Source organism: Phalacrocorax carbo, chromosome 2 (genome assembly GCF_963921805.1).
Source record: "Phalacrocorax carbo chromosome 2, bPhaCar2.1, whole genome shotgun sequence".
Lineage (NCBI taxonomy): Eukaryota > Metazoa > Chordata > Aves > Suliformes > Phalacrocoracidae > Phalacrocorax > Phalacrocorax carbo.
The window spans coordinates 111,476,150-111,501,956 of record NC_087514.1 but is presented as its reverse complement, the minus strand read 5'-3'; the positions used below and the strand labels follow the sequence as shown (position 1 = coordinate 111,501,956).

The following is a 25,807-nucleotide window of genomic DNA, read 5'->3' as shown; positions in this document are numbered from 1 at the left end:
CAGTATTTCTTTGCAGCCATTTGAAAAGGGGCAGTTTAGAACTTTTTGATATTTCGTCTCAAAGTAACATTTAGAGACCAAGTTCATTTCTACCTTATCAGAACATGAATATCAGTACTTAGTTTCCATTTGAAATGAACACTTCATTTGACACCAGAATTCATTCTTTATATCCTTTTGGTTTGAACTATGGTTTGAAAAAGGAACTATTTGCAGAAGGATAGCGCTGTTAAAAGTACTTCTTTACTTCTAGGAGGCTTCAAAGTCTCAACAATTCCTGGATAGAAGAAATAGAATTTAACTCTACTGATTTAAAAATTTATGTTCTGAAAATACAGGCTCATTTCCAGTTGCACACGTGAATAGCGTAACTACTTTGAGTTCCCAGGAACATTGTGCACTGATAAAGCTACTTACATTCTTAGAAGAGTTTGAATGATTAAGTCTCTTAAGCGTTTGTGTCTACCTAGAATGGCAACAGAGGTTTTGTAGCTGCGCAATGCCTGAAACAACATACTCCAATATTTCTCTAAGCACAGCTGTAGAAAATTTCTTTTATCGTTGTTATTTATAGTAATCTGGAGCTGAATTTAGCTCAAAACAACAACAAAACAAGGACAGGGGGATGGCACTATGAAGCTTGATGCTGGATGATATTGTGTTCTTTTCTTCATAACAATGTGGTACTATATGAGATTGAGCCTGCTGAAAATTCTTGAAGGTCAAAAAAGAGGAAAGGAGAGGCAGCCACCTTCATGAGTCAGGTAGATTTCAAAAAGGACCATTATAGATAAGTTTGTTCTGAGCCCAGAACAGAAATAAAGAAACAAATGGAAAATTAAGAAAATTAAATATAAATGAGATTGGGTTATATATTTGTCCTTCCTAGCTTTTCTTACCAGTTATAGTACTACCAGGAAAATTCACACATTCTGAGTGCTATGTACTATAGCACATGAATAATCAGATAAAAGATCATTGCCGCTGACAAGATCAACTTCCTGCCGTAGATTTGCTCAAGTCTGTAGTTGAAAGCATGAGACATGGGAAAGGTACATCTTCCACTGCTTCAAGACTCAAGCCTGCCTTTAAAGCTGCTTCTCTGCCTTTGAAAGGAAAAGCTTCTGAATTCCTGAAGTAAGACACATCTTAAACCATATGAACCACTTTCCGTGCTGACAGAATTTAGTTAAAGCTCATTATGTAAAAAGGTGCTATAAGGAAACTTTATAGAGTGAATGCTCTTTATAAACTGGAAGCTAACGTTCAGCCAGTTTCCATTTAATCCTCCAATATTGCCTGCAGCAGTCAAGTAAATTTCATAACAGACTCCCTCCCCCCAAATGAAAACCATGTGCCTGCTTCATTTTTTACGCCTTTCCTAGTCCCCCCATTCAAACCTTTCCTCAGTGCTTTAAAGAACCTTGCAAGAATTCATGGAATTAAAATAGCAGAGTTAACTCTGGCTGCTATTAATTAGGCGACATTAGCACAAGTACTGTCCTTCCTAAACAAGCTGAATTACAGGCATATTGACATGGGTGTATGGCAATGGAAATTGTTAAAAAGCATGTATGTACATTCTCTATTCTTGGAGCTTCAAAAATTGCATTAGGATTTTCTTTCTCCATAGTGAAATTAGCTTAAAGAGAGAAGCAAGTAGACAAAGTAGTGTGATTTGATAAGTACTCAGTTAAATTGATCTAGAGCAAGAAGAGAAGTCTTGATTTTGGGCTTTTTCTTATAGAATACTTGAATGCCACCATTTTTAGAAATAATGTATTCATTGTATATTGTCCAGGTAATTTCTGATTTAATTTTTTTCTGATTTATGCCATTGGAGACTTCTTCTCTAAGAGAAAATCATTTCTGGAACAACCATAGACTTTCTTCATGACCTTAGCATGCTAACGCATAAAACTAACTACCGGCAGGCATTAGCAAGCAGGAGTCTTAGGGACATCTGCACTTCCTCTAGATCATCATTCTGTCCCTCAGAGAGTGCCACCACTGGCAGTCGACCTCATAATTTTCAGTGCTGCAGAACGGCACAAACATTTTATTGACTCCTCAGATCACTGAGGGAATAGCTACTATTTTTCTCAGAGTGATGGCTCTACTAATCCTTTTTCAAGGCTTAAATGCAACTTTAAAATACATTGTACATAAAGCTACATATCTGAACCTCCGCATACAAGTAAAAACAATTAAGTGTGTAAAAGTCTCAAGAATTTAAGAGCATTCCAGAGACAATTTTATTTCTGCTAGAACTGATTAATTGACAAGTATATTTAAACACAATGGAGTTGAGCTCTTCTGCTCAGATTGCCAACACATAATGATGAGCGGACAACTCTCATGTTTGTCTTTCATTATGACCAGAGTTTAAAATGAGAATGTGGCTACGCTAAGAAGTTTAGCTACGGCCTTCATGCCATGAGGACCACGCCCCTAATGCTACGTCTACTGTCAGATCTGTAGTGGCAGGTAAGAAGAGGGTTCTTCCATCATTATCAAATAAAAGTAAAAAGAACTCTTATTCCAAGATGTCAGTGCAGAGAAGCAGAAGGTAGGATTGTGAAGCATTTAGGGTTTCTCTAGAGGTATTCAGAGATTAAGAGGAATGTTAAAAACTGAGGATCAGATTCTGAAACCTCTATTCAGTGTCACAATAAATGGACGTTAAAGCTAATAGGGATAGAGAATTTGGTTTAAATTTTTGACTGGAACGAATTTTTTTAATTAGTAAATGTGAATTTCTTAGTAACACTGTTAATACTAATTTTAATTGCTGTTTTCTAGACTGCTGTCTTTGCATGTGTTAGAGTGTTTTGTTAATCCTTGTGATGATTTTGGGAAGCATTTTTAACACATATTTACAAAGTTAAAGGGAGAACTAACATATCTCTATTGTCAGTTGATCACAACTGTCAAATTTCAACATATGGTTTTCATGTTGTTCTCAAATTAATTTAAAAATCTTGGCATTAATTAGAGAAAGAAGAAAAATTACACTTCTAAAGACATCTCAGTGCTGCACAGTAATATGAGGTTGATGAACTACTGTGTGTTGTGCGTTTTACTATATAAACATCTAATTTCAAAACAGAGCAATAACATTTTTCAGGATCATAATCCATCAAAACCAGTGCTGTTTTGTAAATCTGAAAAATTAAACTGTACCATTTCTGCTGTATGAAAATAAGGAAGAGCTTTGTTTTGCCTTTAGATTGGTTCCTCTTAGGAACTTGATATGAGAATAAGAACTGGACTAAGACGAGGTTCTTGAGGGGTTTCTGTGTTCTCTCTATTTGCAGTCTCAAATGAGTCTGTGATAACATGTATTTTATAAGGTGAAATAGCTGGTTTAAAAGCACTAAAATGTTTTCAAGCATGTTATTTTATTTGGAATTTGAAAGACCAATTGTTTCTGAACTTAAAATCAGTTTCAAACTCTGACAGCTTTTGGAAAGAGAGAAGTATGAGTACTTCAGGAGAAAGATTCAGGCAGCTGGCTTCAATGGCAGAATCACGTTAGTCTAACATCACTAGCAGTAGAAAGGAAAACATTCTGCATGCTTGAAGGATGTCTTTAGCCTGTCACTTAGAACTTATACCTGAATAGATAAATTATAATGAACAAAATGTATTTCCTACTCCAGTTTTGCAAGAGACAACTATGAATGTCCATCTGGGATTCATCATTAACAGGCTAAAATGCAAAACTTGACGTATGGTAATGCAAAACTTAATGTAGCCCAGCACGTTTTGGGTTTTGCTTTGACTCCGGTTTGCGTCAGTGGAAGCAGGATCTGTTGTCTTGCTAGCTAATCAACATACAACACCAGGTTACATTACACAGCTCCTTGTCCAGGTCCCCAGTTACATACTTCTCTGTGTAAAATTATTCCTAGTTAATTTACAGGGAGCCTTTAAGCAACTGCAAAGCATTTTAGAGCTTTTCAGGCAAATCTCCATTTACCATGCTTTTGTTCACATTGTGGAGCTACCTCAGAGAGAGCAGATTTGCTTTGCTTTTCTCCCATAATAAACTGCAATCCAAATTAGGCACCTGCAATTTAGTAATCAAACACAAGGTAAATAGAAGTTAAATATCTTGTAGCTACATTTGGGTATCAGTTACATATGTGGAACTTTTTTAATGATTTTTTTCAGGGGGGGAGAGGAGGGTACCATGTTCCTTAAACATTAAAATTGTCCCAGCTTAGTATGGTTTACCTACAAGAAGTTCAGCAAAGACTTCATTGCCTTGTATAGCTGAGCAGTGATAATAACAACAAAGCAAGCATCAGACTTATGACAGCTCTGCTGTCTTTGATGTTGTCCTCTTGAGTGATGTGTTTATGTAAGACAAATAAGTAAGCTATCTCTATGAGCTCTACTTGAAAAAACTCGAGATTTGTTCTGGAGATGGTGTATGTCTTCTTTCTTCAAGTATGTGTTGATGGATTAAGGGAGAATGCAGGCAGGACCTAACTGTCAGCTGCCTGTAAGCAAAGAGGCTTGACTAAAGATGGAGCATTTGTCAGTGCTGAAAAGGAAAACTAGGTTATACATACATCTGAGCTGTCCTTTTATACCTTATACACTTACAATTTATTCAGGTCACATTTTCTCAATGCATTGCTGCTTTGTCCTTCAACCCGCAGAGTATTGACTCTAAGACTTTGAATATTTTGTTGTATGTGAAAAGGAAAGAACTGATAAGGAACATCTGTGTCAATGGATATATGGGAGCAGTGACATTGAATTTCAGCAGTACTGAGGATTTTATTATATAGTGCAAATTCATTTTGGCAGCCTGTCTCACCTCTGCTGCTGTAAATCAGAAGGCAGATGACTTATGTCCACTGACCTGAAATTAGCCCAACACCACATCCCTTCTGTATCTTTCAGTGTCCCACGTGCCTTTTATTCTTGTGCAAAATTGTGGAAATATTATTTCCCACATTTTACTCACGCGGAACTGATACACACGTTCCTGAATACATCTCAGTTAAAAGTCAGCATTAAAGTGAGATTTTTGAGGTAGCTACATTCTTATTCTAATCATAGTCAAGATAATAATAGTCAAATATCAGAGCCATAATTACCCTCTGGAAGTGTCTTTCTCTCTGTTGCCTATAATGAGGGCAAGTTGGTTACCATCTTGTGATCCTCAGTCAAGTGTCTAATGGTAGTTGAGGTGAGTGTGGGTCATAAGGTTAATCTCCAAAATCATCCCCTACATGCATGGCAGAGCAAGAAAACCTACATTGTGAGTTCATTTTTCAGTAAGAAATCCTTTCTTTGCCTGTCTTCACTAACTCACCAGGTCACGTATTCCATTGCAGTCCATATGAGTAGTAGCTGTAAATTAATTTTATGTGGCAACTGTGTTTTGAACATTTCTGGTTTCCTGTAACTAGAGGATTGCCTGAGTCTAGTGAACAGTAGTCATCTTTCAAAAAGCAGCTTTTGGCTGAATACTGGCAGCTGTAGTATCTTCAGGAGACTAAGAAATAGATGAACACAAAGGCAGAACTTTTTAGCTCTTCCAAAAGAATATTTCTTCAGATATAAGACGGGAGTAAAGGATGGGGAAATGCTGGAATAATTTTTTTCTATTTATCTTAAGAGTGGTATTAGATGAGTGAGAAAACTTTGCGGGTACACAAATTCAGTTCTGAAGAAAAAAGAAAAGCCTGTCTAACTGAAGCCAATTTGTATCTATTTATGTGCAAATTAAGCTAGAAGTTTTATGGGAATGGATTTCCAGTAGGTCTCTGACATGACCTGATCCTCACAGGAAATACTAAAATATTTGGCTTTCACATAATCACAGAACCTAGGTAATGGAGGTGGATTGCATCACTGAAAAATCCCTCTGTCTTCTGAAAAGCCAGGGTTGCTCTAAACAGTGTATTCTCTAGTGTTTTTACTTAGTTTATTTTTAAAACATCTGTCAATCTAAAAGCATAGGGAGATCTTTGCAGCAGGAAATTAAAATGGTGCTAAGTTTATTATTTTCCTATTTAATTTGCATGTTTTTACATAGCAGTGCATCACCTCAACTTGTTGCTCCCCATCTCCAATTGCTGTTGCTGCTATTTAAATATTTTAAATGGTAATTTCTTCCATGACTTGAATGAGTCCAGAGGAGGGCACCAAAGCTGGTGAAGGGGCTGGAAGGCATGTCCTCTGAGGAGCACCTGAGGTCATGGGGCTTGTCTAGTTTGGAGAGAAGGAGGCTGAGGGGTGACCTCACTGCTCTCGACAGCTTCCTGGGGAGGGGAAGTGGAGAGGGAGGTGCTGATCTCTTCCCCCTGGTACCTACTGCCAGGACATGTGGGAATGGCTCAGAGCTGTGTCCATCAGGGGAGGTTTGGACTTGGCATGAGAAAACATTTCGTTATTAAGAGGGTGCTCAGATCCTGGAATAGGCTTCCTGGAGAGGTGGTCAATGCCCCAAGCCTGTCAGTGTTTAAAAGGCATTTGGACAATGCCTTTAATGCCATGCTTTAACTTTTGGTGAGCCCTGAAGTGGTCAGGCAGCTGGACTAGATGATCATTGTAGCTACCTTCCAACTGTACTGTTCTATTCTATTCTATTCTATTCTATTCTATTCTATTCTATTCTATTCTATTCTATTCTATTCTATTCTATTCTATTCTATTCTATTCTATTCTGTTCTGTTCTGTTCTGTTCTGTTCTGTTCTGTTCTGTTCTGTTCTATTCGAATGTTGTTCTGGTCTGTTCTATGACTCTTATTTAGCATAGGCAAAAGTAGCCATCTCTTTTGGTCTTCCCTTTTTGTAAGTCAATTTTTATGACGGCTGATCCACATTCTTTGCTTGGTACTTTGTTTTCTGGTTGGCACAAAACCCAAATAATGAAAAATCGGAAGTCACAATATTAAAGAAATGCTTCTAAAAGTTAATTAGGATCTTCCAGGTTTTAGACTGAAAGCCTACATTAGTTCTTATTTCAACATTCATGTACCCTGTTGAGGAATAAAAGGCCTTTTACCACTTCCCTTTTGAATGTCTCTTTCAAGCTCTGCATTTTGTTGACCTCAGTTAAGCAGAGTAGTGGGGAAAAAACATTCAGGCAAATTAAAACCCTGAACAAACAGGTATATGGAACAATTAATTATAACACAAAGATATGTGGGTTTTATGCACTCCACTCTATTCAGGTATAGATACATGTTAATGAGGTACAAGGAAATAATGCTTTATCTTTAAAATGTATCCTGTGATGTGCACTTAAAAGACATGATTTACAGTTGTATAACACCTGTATTGTTGTACAATATTATTTTCAAACTAGCTTAACGTATGAAACATTACAGAACTCTCCCTGTAGGTGTGAAACACCAAGCATTTTTTAATGTTAAACTGTCCCAACTGATGTCTTGAACAGCAGGTGATCAATCAGTTAAATGAAAATTACTTCAGAATATAATCACACAATGATAATAATGGTCTGATTCCATTCACCAGCCCAATCATATTCAATTGTATTGCTACACCACTCTTTAATGAACTTTATTTATCTAGACGGTATAGCAGATACTGACTCTGATGCTCAAGTTGGATTATGTACACAAGCTTCTTGTGATCTGTGTGGAATACTAAGGAGCTGAAGAGGTTTATTGTCCAAAAGTGGTTTTGGAAGAAGAATCCTTTTGCAGGACTGGAGTTCATTAGATGGATGTGCCATTTGTAGTAAATACATACTACCTAATAATTTAGTGTCTTTTTAGTCAGAAGGCCCAAAATGTAAAATTTTGATGCATTTGTATTGTACTTAAATTTAACCCAGGTTGGATCTAGTCTCATGAAACAGCTGCAAGCCTAAGACAATTATTTTCTTAAAAATATTTTAAATTTTATTTTATTACATGTCACCTCTAAATTTTGTATAGTTTGATTCTCCTTCATTCTAATTGTCTGCTAAATAGCACTAGTTAGAACAAAAGGTCTTATACAAAGAGAATACTCAGGGTAGTGCTTATGGCTTGATGCAAGAGATTTCTTTTGGTAAATGTTAATTGCTGTGCAACCTGCTTCAAATAAACTCAGATACAGTGAAGTGTTGCAAATTGATGGTATTATGAAGGCCCTGAAATGCTTCAGTATGTAGACATGTACAAATTGCATTTCCAATTACATTGAACATCTGCTTAGATTTAAAAGTTTGGAAAAAATACTCTTCGTCATGAGAGATTACTGTCAATTTTGCTTTTAATGCTTACTTATGTAATATTAAATAATAGGACCGCTGTTGAGGTAGAAGAAACCCTTAACACAAAGTTGAGGAGTTAAAGCTGGGTATAGCTTCCAAAATAGCTCGGAACATTTGAAGCTGTGAATTTACCCAGGTGAACTATTTCATACCTTTGTTCATGCAAACTGGTGTAAGATTTTAAGCGGAAAAATCAGTCCTTAGTATTTTTCTTCCCCCGCCTTGGTCCTTCATAGCCTCTATAACAACTTGTTTCAGGAACTATGTGCTCTAATCAACTGCTCTGTAAAAGGTATGAAGCTGTTTTTCTGGAGAACACGTGAGAGTTTCTGTCTCTGGATAGGCACTGTGAACTTCCCAGAGTTCTGGGAACAGAGATGAAGAAAGCATGTCTTAAGGGACTGATAGGGCTTATATTTAGTATGTAGCTTCCTGAATATGTTTTCAGGGATAACATTCATGGTAATTCCACATGGAATTGCTGTTCCTTCAGTTTGTTGAGGATTAGTCATGGTACCTGCCTTCTGAGGCGTCCACACTAGGAATCTGATAGGGCAAAACAAAGTTCAGGCTTCTTGTATGCCAGGTCTGACCACAAATGGGAACATAATGTGGAAGATTAATGCAGAAATGCAAATTTAATGCTTTATCGGGTTTTCTGTGTTTTTAGGGGTATATTTAGAACTTTCTAATTTCTAACATTTAAGGACTGTTTAAGGAAGTGAACAGTGCTTTCATAAGATTGGTTTCCATTCAGAGGTTGATGTGTATTTTCCAACTGAATGAGATTTTGTTATGGGAACATCAATAAAATGTATACTATAGTAGCTACTGATGGTACTGCAGGCTATTGTTAGGTCTGTACGTTAGTACTCAGAACTGCGATATTTCTGTTGTGTTTTATAAATTTAGGTCCTGTATTTTCAGTGTTCAAGTTAATGGCATAGGGTCATTAACTTCAGAGCAAAAGAAGTCTGGAAACACTGCAAAGTTCATAGGAAGCATTGTATTTAAAAGCCTGTATTGGTTTTTACTCACAGTTATATATACAGTATTCATATACTAATTGCTTCTTACATTAAATTCTCACAGAGCATCTAATGCACATTATTGACTAAGTAACTGTGAAATGTACTATATTTAAAATTATGTTTTGGATTTTTTTAACAAGGATAGTTTCTGAAAGAAATCGCTTCTCTCATGTGTACACTCATAGCTCTGAAATAGCTGCCTGGCTTTAGATTTCTTTTTGCTTTACTGCAACTTAGAGAGAAATTTTATGGTTGGGTAATAAAACTCATGAAACTAAATGTTAATAATGGAAAAGTGGATAAAAATAGTTAAGTACGGAACTGCTAGAAAGTAGAGGTAGATGTTGATACAAAGCGGTAACTTATTTTCCACCTAAGGATGCTTCTCCATACATGTCTTGCAAGTGGCACTCTTGAATCCCTACTCCTTGGTGTATGCACGGTTAGGAGCTCTCTATCTTAAATGCTTTTCCTACGAAGGCCAATGTTAATGGGGCAGGGTATAAATCAGGAAAGATCTCCATGTGCCAGAGTTTTTGTTGATGAAACTACCTTTGACTGCCCAGAACATAAAGCACTGGGGAAGAAGAACCCAACACTCAAACTGAACAACACAGAGACCAGTGCAGTCTGCCTGTGCTTCTCCACAGCACTCCTTTGACTTAAATCAAAATGCTGTAGTTGAAACCACAGTCACAGCTCGCTTTCTAAAGTGCTACGAAGGTCAGTGCAAGAGTATGCAGGAACAAACTGCTTGTACAGCGAATCTCTGCCTGCAGCAGGCTGAGGGTCTGCAGAGAGATGCTCCCATCTGGATGTACTTTACAACACTAAGCAGGTGCCAGTGTTAAGTGGCATTCCTCTGTGGATGAGCAAGTTTTGCAGTCCTGGGAAGGGGTGAGTACTCTGAGCTGACAGACTAGCTCTAACAAAGCAATGAATGATGTATAAATAAACCGCAACACTTACATGGCAGATGAAAGATGGATGGAGTACTTAAAAGAAAGCTCTTGGGAACTCAGTGTGGCGTGCAAGATTGGAAAACCTATACTGATTATGTACTTTGTACTGGGAGAAGCAGGTGAGGTCCCCAAGGACCATCAGAAACCAAGTGATATATTAGCATGATGGTACAATGCTGTGTTAATGGTTCCTTTGGTTACTGTTAGCCCAGCAGTAAGTTTCTGAATATTTGAGGCTTCCTGACTATTGAGATTTCTTTTCCTTCTATAAATGTATTCTTGCCATAACGTGCATGCCTATCCGAGAAAACACGTGATTTCTATAACAGAACTATTAGAAGTGTCCTTACTATTCAGTATTGTTAAAGACTGCACATTTTGAAATAACAGTTCTACGTGTTGGACAAACACCTCAGCACATTTTTCAGTCCACAGTTGCAACTTTGTGTGACTTATTCCTATACCACGTGGCAAAAAGGTACTCTGAAAAATCTCAGTTGTACAAAGCACCACAGAAACCATCAGAATTTTCTCTTTATAATCACCAGCTCTGTAGATAAGTCTGTAGATAAGTCTGCATATGACCTCTGAATATAATAAGCACATGAAATATCTTCAGAATTCTTATGAGAACAATGGCAGTGGAAAGGTTCTCAATATTTCCTCCCCACTAGTCTCCCACTTATGGTACAGTGTTTGAAGGCATGGCGGACCTAGCTTATTACCACTGTATTAACCACTTTCATTCACTTGCATTTACAAGTTAGTTTCCACAAAGGAAAACATCTGGAAACTTATTTTGTTTTTGTTTAATATGAGAGATAAGTCACAATGAAATAAAATTAAATGAAAGCTTTTCATGTGACATTCTTGATGCCAAAATAATATATCCCATGTACAATCCAGGTCACTTCTCTTCATTTTTACATTCACTTGCATTTTCAACAGTTATTTGTAGTTAGGTTTGTCCATGGTTTTTGATCAGAGAAACTGCAAATATAATATTTAAATGCTGAATATAGTATTTGTAATAATTTAAAGTAGGAAAACTATTATTGAAAACCAGTGATTTGTAACACTGTTGCTAGCAGTAAGTTACTGGCAGTTCTGACTGAAAGAAGCAAAACCAGTATTTCAGCCTGTTGCATAGTAAAATCAATCTGCTTCTACAGCACCTTTCAGGTGATCAGTGTAGAGTTATCAATTTTATACTTGAAAGGTATGCCACAGCTGGAGGCAGGCTCTTTGATCCCAGAGCCAGTGCTTTGAATACAGCCACACCCCATCTTGCCATCAGGATGAGCCAGATCTCATAACCAAACTGCAGTACAGCCAACCTTCTTTGCTTAAATACTTCTGTGATTTTAGGGTTTACACATTCAAACCCACCAAAGATGTGGTTTTACAATCACATTTCAGTTCTTGGGGAAAAAAACACACCTGAAAAGTATATGTAATTTTCAACCAATAAAGGCAGTTTCTCTCCTCCACCATGTTTCTAGGCTGATGGTGCAAGAGGTGGTCAGGGAGCTATACTTGGGCACCTGAGGGAAGAGGCCTGATTTTTCAGCACCCGGAAGGTTCAGGTCGTCAACCTTGACAATCGGTGAATTTATGCAGTTAATTACAGGCTTGTGACCTTTCATTTTTCTATTTTTTGGCATGAGTTATAAATCTTTGTTCTCTTAATCTCCTTGCTATTCTTTATAAATATTAATTATAACATATGTTAATAAACCTCTCTGAAATACTTGCTTCTCCAAGAGAGTTAAAAACCTGATTCTTTACTGGAATATGGTCTTCTGTTAGAATAAAAGTACCTTCTTTTACTCTCATTATTTTCCAATACATCTGATGAAAATATATGAGATTTACATAGACGTGTTTAGCAGCTGTCTCATATTTACCTGGGCCGTGAGGTATAAATTGAATTTAGTACTTTTTCTCAAGAATAAGTATGTGTTTGACGATTAGACAATGGCAAAGGTGTTTCTGCTCTGTCACAAATGGTTTTCATTGTTTAATATTTTTTCAATTATTTAATGTCTCTTTCTTTTGTGCATTATACTGTGGCGGATTTAGCAGTAAGGACTTTTTCATTTTTATTTTGTAGCAGTAGGCGCTATAGGGAAGTAAAACATTAATATGAAAACTACTCTAAGTATCAGGGTCATATTTTACTTCAGTTATTGAATTTGAAGGATGATTTAGGAAATTTACTTACTAAAAATATTAATTGCCTCGTTCATGTTGGCCACAAAAACAATTTGCTGAGCAGATTCTCAGGGAAGAAGAGACTTTCATAGGGTGGCTGAGAGGATCCCACACTGGTGGATATATTCTGTGCCAGTATTATGAACTACTAAGAGAATCCTGGAAATTTATCCAGGAAACCTGGTGAAGTTTTATCATCTTTATGCTCCCTTCTGAACTGCTTTTAGTCTAATGTGCAGGTTGCATAATTTAAGATTTTCAGTATGTCAGTTAATGGATGACAAGAAGTAGGATTTCCATTGGGATGCTTACACAGAGCTTTGGAGAAGGAAGAACTTCTGTGGAAGGAGTTGTCTAGAACTGTAGTAAAAATAGATTGCTGGTGTAGGAAATTAATGAGTGTGGTTACTCATACAGGAGTTGAGGAAAAGGTGACAAATGAGGTCTCTCATTGTTTAAAGACATCTGCTAATGATGTCAGTCATACCAAAGGTGTAAGGGACAAGAATGAAATGTACAGCAAAACTGAAGGAGGGATAACTGAGAAATTCTGGAAAGCTAATACAGTGTCAAACTTAAGAGTTAAATAAAAAATGACGTGGCCAGCTCCCTGCTTCCCCAAATGCATGCGAAACCTATACATATCTGTATACCAACATGAGATGTATAAGAGAAAAAATAGGTGACTTGAAGTTCTTGGCAAAGAAAGAGGATCTTGACATAGTAGCCATTACAGAAGAATGTTGGAATGACAAAAATCAATAGGAGAGTGTAATACCTGGCTATAAACTGAACAGGAAGGACAGATGAGGTCATAGAGCTGGGGGAGCAGTATTAGGGCTATACTGTTGAGCCTTCTGATCAGGAAACGGATATTGAGTCCAAAATGTTGAAGGAGATCAGAGAGTCAACTAAGCCTAATGAGGTAGTAATAATGGGTGACTTCAACTACCTTCAGCTGGTCAAGTGTCACAGTGGGATAGAACATAAGGGAAGCAATTTCTCATCACTCTGAGTGATTGCCTTTTTGGAACATTTAGTTCTAGAGCGTGCAAACGGAACGGCAATTCTTGACTTAAGTGGCATACAGGAATGAAGGTAAGAAGCTCTGAAGTCCTGTATCAGAGCAGGCCTTTTTGGGTTAAAGTAATGGCCAGTGTAAAACTCAAATTCAACATTGAAGAGCCAATAGCTATTTTATAGAAGCAGTGTTAGACTGGAGGATGTAGAAATGCTTTAGGCAAAAGATAGTAAATAAAAAGTAAGGAAATTAAATCCTAAGAATCAACATGGAATCCAGTTGAGGTCTTCTGTAGTAGAACAAGAGACACAGCAGCCAGGTAGGAAAGAAAGAAGTATTTGAAAATGATTACATGGATCAGGAGTTTTTTTGAACCAAAGATATATGCTTCAGGCATCAAAACCCCATCCCTAGGGATGCCTGTAAAAAGTAATTTTGTCTACAGCATGTGTGTAAAAAGCTGTGAAGCTGTGGCATAAGAAGGACTTTGTCAAAACCATCACCTCACACCCACATAGAAAAGAAAAAGTTTACCAGAGCAAACAATCTGTAAGACCTGAGCCTGGCAGAAATGGAGAATAGGGACATTACAGTGAACTGTGGTTTTCTTTTGTTGTATTAATTCAGTATCACAGATGTGGTGCTAGGGACATTAGGGACTATAACACACTCACCGCATTTAGTGTATCAGAACAAGGGACTGAGAGCAAAGAAGTAAAGTAACAAGCAACCAGAAACAAACAAACAAAAAACCTGCCCCGATTTCACTCATTCAAAATTTGTAAAGAACATTACCTCTGTTTAAATTAAGTACTGTTCCAGCATGAAATGGTGAGATACTTCAAATATGAGAGGTAGATGCAGGTAAAATGGAGATAGATGTGATTCACTAATACAAGAATTACATGCCTCATATGGTAGAGAAATGATATTACCTTCTCCAGGTGAGCCCTATATGCTAGAATCTGTCTTTGGAAAGAAGAATAGTAAGGCTATTAGTGATAAAAGACAACTTTTATTGGCAACAGGAATATGCTGATATGCAAAACATTCTGCTGTGTAACATCTTTCTAAAACTATGAGACCAAGCAGAACCAGGCATCAGACAGGGACATATTTAATATCCTTTTCAAATGAGTTAACATCTTTTTATTTGGGAATAGGTGCTTTTAGGATGTAGGATGTGATTCCAATATGGCATTGTGTTCACAGCACGTGCTGTTACTTCTTTAGGGGGTGATTATGGCCATAGCTCTATGTTCAGCATGTACAGGAAAAACAGTATTATTTTTTTCTTGTGGTTTGGAGGCACTAGTAGTAATTACATTTACCAACAGCCAGCTATCTTGTGGCTACAAAAATATGGAGAAAATGGTTACATCATTTCCTTTGTGGCCCTGAAAATCCTTTTCACTAAACTCTAGATGAAACTGTGAGAGAGTGGTATCTGTACAAATGCTTGTTCTGAATGTATGGCTCTGCATCAAATGGGACTTTTTAAACTTGGGGGGGATGACGACAATGTGCTTGATACGTTCCTGATTTCAGCACCTCCTTTGATTGGGATTTGGAAGCTGATTGTATCTCAGGTGGTACCTAGAATGGATTTGAAACCTTGCGGGAAGTTCAAAGAGAAACCACATTCTCGTGGGTGATTGGTTATGTGTATAATCAGTTATATGACAGTTGAAATGAACTAGCATGATACGAAATTAACCTTATGATAATTGCAGAATTTGCCAGATGTTTACTAGGTTGCCAAACACACTATTACCCACGTGAAAAAAAGGCAGAAACAAGGTTTCTGATTCTCCTACCTGCCATTTGTGCCGCTGCATAAGTAATACAATATCTTCCCTAGCAGGTAGAAGAACTATTCATTTTTGAGGGACGCAAGGAAGATTAATGCTTGTTAATAATAACATTCATGATTAATACCTGTTTCACAACATTGGTTACTTTGCTATATAATTTTTTATCAAAAGAACTCTTTTGTATATGTACTGTTATTGTATTTACCATTTAAAGGACCCAGCATCAGATATTCTTATAAGTTGTGGAGTGTCCAAGAAAAAACAGATTTCTTTAAATCATCCTGAAGCCATATCCTGCATCATGATATTTTTTTCTAGCTGTTTTTTAGCTTGATAAATAGGTACTTACACACAAATCTCAAAGAAAGCCACCATACGTCTTAATAGTCTGTAAGTCTTACCACCTTAAGGAACAGTCATAGCAAAACGAGAACTTCACCTTTTTCCTTGAAGGATCTGTGGAAGTTGAAAAGTGTCTTGCACTACTGTATGTACCATATGATCTTGTAAAGAATGAGTCTTAAGTCCCAAGTGGTCAAAGATAAAGCCCCTATTTGAATCTAGATTTTCAGCCTTGCACGTCTTTTACATGAAGCTGAAATTTAAAATTTATTCTGCAGCCATATTGTATATTTTTATCACAACTATACTTCTTTTGAAGTTCATTTTATACTAATTTTCTTCCTTGTATGTCACTTAGCTTTTAAGCGAGACTCAAAAGAGACACAAATACTGAAGGAAGAACTACAATATTGAACTGAACGTGCCCACTGGTAATATAAATATTAATGCAGAAAAGTAGTGTCAGTTGAATAATTGTTTTGAACAAGTTGAGAATACAAGAAATAACTAGATTTAAGATTTGATTCTCCTTATGAAAGCAGATGGCTAGGTGATATTAACTCTGCCTGTTACAAAAAATTTAACCACTTTTTAACTTGCAGTTATTAACGTTAGGGAAAAGAGCAAAATTAATCACTGAAGTTATTACATCTGAATTACTGTAAGCTTCATAGCAGCTGATGTAAGTATCCTCTATAGTTTTCTCATGACAAGCTAAGAGGAAATGATGAAACAACTGAGAATATATATGATGAAATATATCAAATTACCCTTGGTTTGTATTACACAAGTAAAATGTTAGGATCTTTGCTTAAAAGATTCTATGTGGACTTCCTTGCATATAGTATTGGGAAAATAATATTGAAGTAATTTTTTAATTAAATTCTTTTATTCTCTGAGGTTAGAAGATATAATCATATGAATTGTTCTATTTGCTATAGTTTGAATAAAGTCATGTAATAACCTATACTGGCTAAATAAATTTCAGATATAGTGACTCGTGTTGTTTTTATCTATCACCAGACAATATTTTCTTTTTGTAACATAGGCCAATCTGATACTGTCTGCATTTACAATAAATAATCCCAAAGCAGAATTGTAGCAACTAATGATAATTTCATATATTCTGCATTGTATATATAATATCTATATAATTTTTCAAATTCAGTCTGCAAGAAAACACAATTTTTTTTAAAAAATATTATGTAGGAAAAGTTGAACCAGGAATCATTATAACAGATGGCACAAATCAGAGCAACCCTATCTTTTAATGACTTCAGTAGAATACAAAATTTTTTTTACTATTTCATGTTGTATAATTTTTTCTTTCTTGCAAACAGGAGATACTTTTCCTTTACAGTTCTAAGTGTCAGGAGAAAAGACCTAAACATGTTTGAACAGAAAAAAGAAATCCTACATGAAAAAGTCACAAATAACAGCAGGACACTGCTAGTACTATTGTTGAGATAAGATTACAAAATGGTGACACCAGGTTTTCTTTTCATTTACCAGTAAACAGGCAAGAGAAGTTCCTTCTTTAATCTACAAGATGACTGTATTTGGAATAAAATGAAATGGCATGAAAAGGTTATTACTGAAAGACAGAAGACACTCATTCGGATTCCTTTAAAATGATCTCATTATAATCAGTATAAAACGCCACCCAAACATTAATTTGATTCACAAATTCTGAAACGGTAACAGATAATATAGTAATAGAGTATTTCTATCCTGGAAAGTAAGCCATATGAAAAAAAAAATTGGAAAATGGATCTACTGATGGCTGCCATCTTTTTAATTATCCTTTTGATTCATCAGTTCCTTATGCTGAGCTAGGGTGAATACAAAGGGGATGGAGGCTCTACCACATCAAAAGGGTCATGACTGTTTGAGTGGTACAAGTCAATGGAGAAGACCTTCAAGTTCTGTCTCCCTGTCCTCAGACTTTCCTTGTCTTTGATGATAATGGATGGGAACATTGCATTCTCCCAAAGTCTGGGACGCAGTAATCTTATGTGTTTCCTTCATAGAATGCAACTGAGGAGGTCAGTAAAGTTGGTTTTTTTCAATTTCTTTTGAGGAATCCTAATAGTAGAACACATAAAACAGGAAATCGCACAGTTCTTTTAAACAGTGTTGCTGATATGGGGGCTTAAACCCAGTCTTTGGCCAGATTAATTGCTTGGGAGTTGTTTTATTCAAGAGAAAAGATGGAACTGTGTATACCAATATAGGCTTAATAACTGTAGAAAATAAAAGTAATAAGAGTAATGACAATTGCAGTGTTTTTGAGAAAATAATGTGTCTGAGAGGGAAAATCAACACCATGGAAAATCAACACCATGCTTGTCATGAAAATGAAAAGGAAGCTTGATTGCATCTTACGCAATTCTTTTAAAAGGGAATAGAAGTTGGACTGGTGATCCTCAAATATACTGCAGGTTTTTTCTTAGGTCATTCTGTAAAGAAAAGGGAGATGGAATTTGAGTCTAACAGAAGGAAACCTTTTAAAAGCTTTACCAAAATAAGAATGTAGAGACACAGAACATAGGATGTATGAATTTTGTGGAGTCCTGAGTAGCCACTAGAGAATCTGTATGTTTTGTTTTAACCAAGTGGTGCCATGTTTAGGTACAGCCTTTCATTTGCCATCTAAAAAAAGTGCTTATGCACCTGACTGTGCTATTGATTTCAAATTCAGATAAGTGTGTTTTCTTGCATTTAGGTCACAAGTAATCAATTAAATGCATAAGGAAAGCCTATGTAAGTAAGTTACAGAGAAAGGAGGCCAGACTTTCAAGGCTGTTGGATTAAGGGCATAACTGGAAAGATTCTAAATATGAGTTAAAACAAGCAATTATATCTTCCAATTCTGTCATTTGGAAAAAAAATCTCAATGTCTCACTTGAATGTCTACCAAAACTGGTGTTAACCTTCCAAAAGAGAAATAGAACTAATGATTTGGTACAGCGCCAAACAGTTAGACCAGTGACAGATATTCTTCCACCAGGATCTATTATCAGAAATATCTTGATTTCTAAATGTCAGCTAAATAGGCTCACCCCACAAGCTAAGACAAAGCTGACCTGACCTTTTGACACCACCTGTTCAGGAATGGGAATTTCTTAAGCATGCTCTTCTACACAGATAAAAGGTTCACAAAATTTGACCTGGAAAGAATGGCTAAAGGAATTAGCTTTGTTTAGTCTAGAAAAGAGCAGACTGAGGGAGGATGTGATTACAATCTTCCACTACGTAAAAGAATGTTATAAAGATGCTAGTGATTGGTTTTCTATGTCCAGTTGGGGAAAAGACAAGAATAAAGATGTTTAATGCAAAGCAAAGTTATTTAGATTATGTATTAGGAGAAAAAAAATTAACAATTAAAAAAACCCTAGAGAATATGGTGCAGACTACATAAGAAAATTGTTGTGTTGTTAACTGGAAATTTTCAAGAATAATTAGACTAACACCTGTCATTAATAGTCAAGGTTGCTAGTGTTGTTTGCAGCGTAAGGTGAAGAGCTAGATGTATTAAGTGATCACTTAACAATCTTTGCCCATCTTTCATTTCTATAGCTGATACATTGGCAAGACACTCCATTTTATTTCAGATTTATTGTTACATTGGATATGAAAATAATTGGTTGATGGGAGGCTTTTTATTTGTAGAGGATACTTCAATAACAAAATCATTTTTAAGAATTCTGATTATGTGATTACGATAACAGTGTTAGAAGGATGGCAGAATAATAGGTAAGGAAGTGATAAAGATTACTTCTTGGCTTTGGATGCAGAATTCTGTTAACAATAGCAGTGAGTTTGCTATTATGAGTTTCTTTTTCTCTGTTACTTGAGAATTTTGGTACTATACTTTGTTTTCTGCTTGAGGTTAATTACAAGGAACTGGAAATTGTGATGAATAATCATTCCATACGGATATACACAGAGCTGAAGCATGGCATACCCACTCAAAAGAACAGAAATAACATCAAAATTAAGGCATCTTTCCTGAATGTTTGCAACTAGTTTGTCTACTAAGAGAGCATTTGATGGTGTGGCCCATCACGAGCTCAAAAACAACAAACAGTGAAAAAACCCACTAGAGCATAAGTTGTGTATAGGTCTTCAATACATTTTGCAGATTAAAAGTGAAAATGGGTGAAGGTTTTAATTCTCATTCCATGTTGGTACTAGTTGTCTGATGGTGGTTGAAAGCATGACGTGCTTGCAGCTCAGTTTCTTATGTTTGATATTGGATATAAAAGCTTGAAGATACGTTAGACTTCAGAAGGCTTACTGAAGCATTTATTTAGATGCATAGAATAGAGGGTAGTGTCAAACATCAGGGCTTTCGTTTTACAAATTAAATTGCTTGAATAGTAGCCCCCTGTATTTTCAGATTTTCTGTGAAAGAACACAATAATATTTATCTCTCTTCCTCTTGAGTTTAGGAACTGATTATATTTTTTTATTGCATACATATTTTGGTTTTTTTTTTCTAGGTGCTGCACAATGGACTTGTGATGGAAATGAATCATCCAACAGCTGGGAGGATAGCTGTTCCAGGTTAGATGTTTAATTCTTTTTTCTAAATGGAGCTTGAAATTAAATGCTACATGACATCCTGAGTAGTTCTGGAACTCAGCTGAGGACATGACACATCTTCACATTTCACTCAAATGAACAAAAGTTTAACCAGTAAGACATTTGTGCTCATATTCATTCCGGTAGCAGAAAAATGGGTTAAAATGTGTGTCGGAATAGCTTCTGGTTTTCATCGGTCAGTTGTCATAAAACATGAACATGGATTTGATAATATTTGCAAACTCCCACTGCTAGAAATATTACTGCTCAATCATCTACACGAATAAGTGAATCTGTTTTTGATTTAAGTCTATTTTGCAACTTACACAGGCTTCTTTTAGGGACATTTCTATTATAAAAAAAAAAAAAGAGGGAAGTTCATACTGAAGGTTTCATCACACTAGTTTGTTTAATGAGATTAGACATGAAGCTCTGCAGTGATGAAGTCTTAAATATCTATTTTGGATTTCCAAAGAATACAGAAGTGATAAACTAATCTTTCCTCTTTTAAGCTCTAGGTGGATCAGGACTTAGAGCTAGCGTAGCTTTACTTCCACTAGAGTTAGACATGAAACGGGGGTAGGTTCCTCTAAAGCCATTATGAAAATTCTCATTCAGATCCTTGCAGTTGGCTCTGTTTTGACAACTAAGCCTTATCTGATAATCTGCTAGCTATTGGGTCAACTTTTTCTGCTTCTCTATGCTTTTCTCTTTTCCAAGCTGCATACAGGATTGTTTCTTCCCTCATGCAAAGCACCATGTCCTTTTTATTTTTATAACATCTTCTCCTTACATTGTGATTTTCTGTGCCAAATTCCATCCTCTGACACAGCATCCAGTTGTCATCAATTTCAGTTGACTTGAGCACATGTAGTGGTAAGAAGAATTTGACCCATAAAATTTATCTTAATTTGCACATCCTGGAACCACACTGGGATGAAGAAAGAATTATTTGAAAGAAATCAATCCCATATTAGATCATGTTTTCTGCATGAATAGAGGGGGTGTTTTGTGTGCGTGTATGTGTATGCTTCATATTTGCTCTTTATCACAGTTTGCATTCCACATTTGGTCCCACTAGGCTTGGATATTTGGTTGATTGTATTCAAAAGTGCCTCTCTAATTTAGATGCACATATCTGGAAATAGTAATCCTTTTGTGTTCATTTCTAACAGAAAAGTAATCCTGGTTTATTTATCCAAAATGAAAAGACTAATAAAGGGGTTGATTTAATTCTTTTCAAAGAAGTGGGCAGAAAAGCCTTGCAGATGGTAGAAAAAGTGTGTAAGGTTTTCATGTTGCATACAATGTATAATCTATCTTAGAGAAAGCAAATACTCCTTAAGGGGATAGGTTAAACTGCAAGAAGAGGAAGGAGATGAAAGGAATGTTCTAATGTCTGTCAGCAGCGATAGAATGTATTGGCAAGAGAGTGAGTTTTTACATAGGTGAGCCATAGTACTTCCCAAATCCTTGGTTATTTTTTATTTTATTAAACCAGTGACACTGCACTAAACTAAAATAAATCATTGTAATCTCTAATGGTTTGCCATTTAGATGGGCTTCTATGAAGAGTTTCTTGTATTGAAGCAGATGGCTGAAATGATTATTGGATATTTGAGCAGGAAAAGGAGAATTCCTTCCTTTCCTGGCATGACAGGGTAAGGAGGAGAGAGACAGGGGTGGATAGGCTGAAGGACACTCATTCAGTGTGAGCAGAATGGACCTATTGATATCGCTGTGTTGATATACTGGTAGTGACAGTGCATTACTCTGTTCCAAAATTGAAGTACGTAAGTGAGTTTGGCCACTGTTGATGGTAGGTACTGGAAGTAACCTGGAATTGTCCTGGTCAATGATATATCTGAAGAGTACAGGGAAGAGTGTGCGGAGAAGACCTCCAGTAGATAAACTGTTTCTCAATGGCTATTTAAAATAGTAACTTTTTTTTTTTTTTAAACAATGTGATTGCATTTGAATCTATTATATGTGGTAGAGAACATTTTTACTAAGCTCTCAGTTTCTGGCTCAAGGTTGCTTAATAAAGATATTAATGAGAATGTTGAAACTGAATAGACTAAAAATGTCTCTCCTTAAAGAGACTGGGGAGACTCCGATCCCAAAATGAAAACGGGTGACTATTACTTCTTAACCATATAAGCCAGATTTTAACATGCCTTTTAGTAACTGAATTGGACATCACACTTGATGCTCTTGATAGAAGTCAGACTTGTGCTGCCAAGTAAAGCTGTGAGTGCAGTGACATACACCTACTGAGTGAGAGCATGCTGGCAGATTTCACCTCTAAGTATCATGGTTGGCCTCTGTGTCTAGCATATTGGTTTGGAGTAGTCCTCCCCCAGGCATGTCACCACTTAGAGAGTGGGTTCAAATCTGTATATGAATCCACACTTGTAGATCTTGCATCTTGAAATTCTGAGGGATTTTGCCATTGACTTTAATATAGGCTACATTTTTAACGTTGGACTTGGTGATTCATACCCCTTCTTTGTTTAAATAGCTTTTGATATGCTTATTGAACTTGGTACTTTCCACACCTGTTTAATGCTTTCCCCCTTGCATTTTTTATAATCCCCAGCCTTGAGATATAATGTGTGCCAATAAGCACATTGTAAGGCACTGGTGGAACAGGAGTGAAAGAAGTTGCATTATAAAAAAAAAATTTCTATTCATTTTTGTTTTCAAAATATGTATTGACGGTAGGAGAGATATGGAGCTTGTATTTTGATATCTCTTCTTCAAGCATTCACTGAAAAATCTTTGCACATATACGCTGCTGTTACTATTAGCAAGATATCTTGGATTCAAGAACAGATGTGTAAAAGAGAGTTCATCATGTCTAAGAGTGACTGTATAAAAGATTGTAAGACCATTTTGAAGAAAAAATGTGCTTCTGTGGTAGTTGAGTGATTTCGTTAGGATAATGTTTCATATAAACCATTCAGTATATTCTGTTGTGAAGTTATTCTAAAGCTGACTTGTTGTGTACATACACGTATACTTGAATAGCATATATACAGAAGATGTAATACTGTAAGTGATCTTCGCTTGAGTCCCAAAGGCCTGGCACTGTACTGCACTCATTCTTCACAGGCTCCTTCATCTGATTGCAGGGCTGTACCAATGAATCTCTTCTGGCTCTGTATTTGAAGTCGGCCTAATCATCCTTAGTTCAGGGCTGGGCTCTGAAGATGATCAGGAGCTGGAGCACCTCAGCTGGAGAGGCTGAGGAACAGGGGCTTGTCCAGCCTGGGGAAACAGTGGCCTCAAGGAGGCCTGGCAGCAACCCCCCAGCACCTACAGGGAGGTTATCAACATGAAGGGCCAGGCTTTTCACAGTAGTACGTGGTGGGAGGATGAGAAACAAGAGAGATTCAGACTGGATATCGGGAAAGTCTGTTTCATCATGACAACAGCCAGGCAGTGGAGCAGGTTGCCCAGAGAGGTTGTGCAGGCTCTGTTCTTGGAGGTTTTCAAGAAACAACTGAAAAAGCGATGAGCAACCTGGTCTGACCTCAGACCTGACCCTGATTTGGGCAAGAGCTTGGACTGGAGACCCCCTGAGGTCCTTTCCAACTTGGATTATGTTCTTAACCTGTGATTAATCTTAGTATCTTCTCACTCAGGTCTGTGGTGCTTAGCCCTTTTCATAGAGATCTGGAGAAGTGGTGACATATTTTTAAGAAAATGAGACATGTAGAACACAGAAAGTACTTTTGTGGGCAAAAAATGATGGGGGGGAGATGTTTAATAGGGTCCCAGATTGTGGAGGGCGCTAGATGGCACAGGGACAATACAGTTCAGTGAAGGGACAAAATTCTAAGAAGCTTTAGCATCTGTGTTAGTCTTGAACTACTTTGCCAAAGAGTAATGGACTTTTCTGAAGAGCAGCAGCATGCGGGTTTCTGGGACCCACTGAGTAATTTATTCTGAGTTGCATTGTAGAACATAATGGATACCAACTTATACTGATTATGTAGAAAAAGCTAATGGATGCAATGCAATCTTGCCTAAATGTTTTCTACTATCAGCTATTTTATATGGTCTAGGAAACTCAAATAATAATATTCCCAACTTCTGCATTATATAGTGTCTAACATTGACTTTTAAAAGCTGCCAGTTGTTTTTTATAGTCAAAAGAGTGTTTGTAATATGATTTTTTTTTCTAAAGAAAAAACATAATGCATTCAACTGTCTCTAACAAACCAACCTTTGTAGAATTTATTAACTAGCAGGAACCTCTGTGAAATAAACCTCATTTCTGACCCCTTCTAGGCCTTAGCGAATTGGGGATTTGGATATAAGCCTACACTTTGGAATCATCTCTCATCAAACAGGAAACAATATAACTGTAGAAATTGTGTAAAACACCTCTTCCAGACAAAACAACTATTCTTAGTTTTGATGATGTTTATATTGTGCATTCTCCTCATCCCCATTTCCTGAGCTGATAAAGACTATTTCTGTCCTTTGGCCCATGAGCTGCATCAAGGATGTCTTTATTGCTCAGAAAGGCCAATTTCATACCTGGCTTCATTATTTCCTTCTGTGCTCTAGAGATAATGTGTTTGGGGGACTGCTCCAAACTCAGGAAAGGCAGTACAGGATACCTCCTTGGCATAGATTTCTTGGACTGAATTCAGGCAATCTATGTTAATTAATCAACCCACTCCGGAGAAATGTCCCTTTTTCCGGTCTTCTCCTGTCAGTATGCATTACAAATATACTACTGAAACAGGAAAGACATTTTTTTCAGAGATAGGCTTTTCCTGTTGTATGATTCATTAAATGGTGTCGTGGTTCCATGGAGACTAATTGCGATCAATCTCCTAGAAGAACGGTTTTAAGGAACAAGATGAAGAGGCAAGAAATCTAATAGGAATTCCTTACTGTGCCACAGATTTCTTCCTTAACCTTGGACAAATCACTGTCCGTGTCTTACCTTACTAATCATATACAGTTTTTTAGATCTTAATTAATAGTTGAAAAATACTTTGATTTCTAAGGGAAGGAAGTTCTTGGGAAAACTCTATTATTTTAAATATGTATACCTATTTATTATGTATGTATTTATACTTATTTTCTCCATGTATGGGGAAGAGCAGTTATAGTTGTGGAAATAACAGTGGGGTGTCTATGTGTTTGATCAGTACATTTCAATACAGGGAGCAGATATGGCTGTTAGTGATACATGCTATCTTTTTTTGGTCATTGAATGTAAATGCAGTGGGGGAAGCTTCAGTAGGACTAGATATATGGCAGAAAAAAGTGACTTCTGCATGGGGGAAGTTTGCAGGAAATTAAGGAAGTCTGTACTCCAATCCATCGTTTCCTGCAGCTAGGAGATCCCACAATATAGGAACAACAACAATATAAAAAATCCCAACAATTTTTTTTGCAAGAACCTCTGCTTGAACTTCTGATCCTGTCTGCTTCTCATCAGGCAGTTTTTTCATATGCGTGTGTGTGCATGCATGCATGTGCATAACTGATGTTGATTGAAAAATTTTAATTTCACTTCACTATTTATGGTACATTGGAGACAAACAGCTTCACCGGCATTA

General features: G+C 36.7%; 1 protein-coding gene across 3 annotated transcripts in view; it reads left to right on the top strand.

The window, feature by feature from the left end:
* Window positions 1-25,807, top strand: part of SUGCT (succinyl-CoA:glutarate-CoA transferase) — a 332,529-nt gene that overhangs the window by 255,023 nt on the left and 51,699 nt on the right. For all 3 annotated transcript variants that reach the window (XM_064443856.1, XM_064443854.1, XM_064443855.1), the window contains one exon: window positions 20,141-20,204. In XM_064443856.1, coding sequence (XP_064299926.1) covers window positions 20,141-20,204 — 64 coding nt within the window. The remainder of the gene's footprint in view (window positions 1-20,140; window positions 20,205-25,807) is intronic.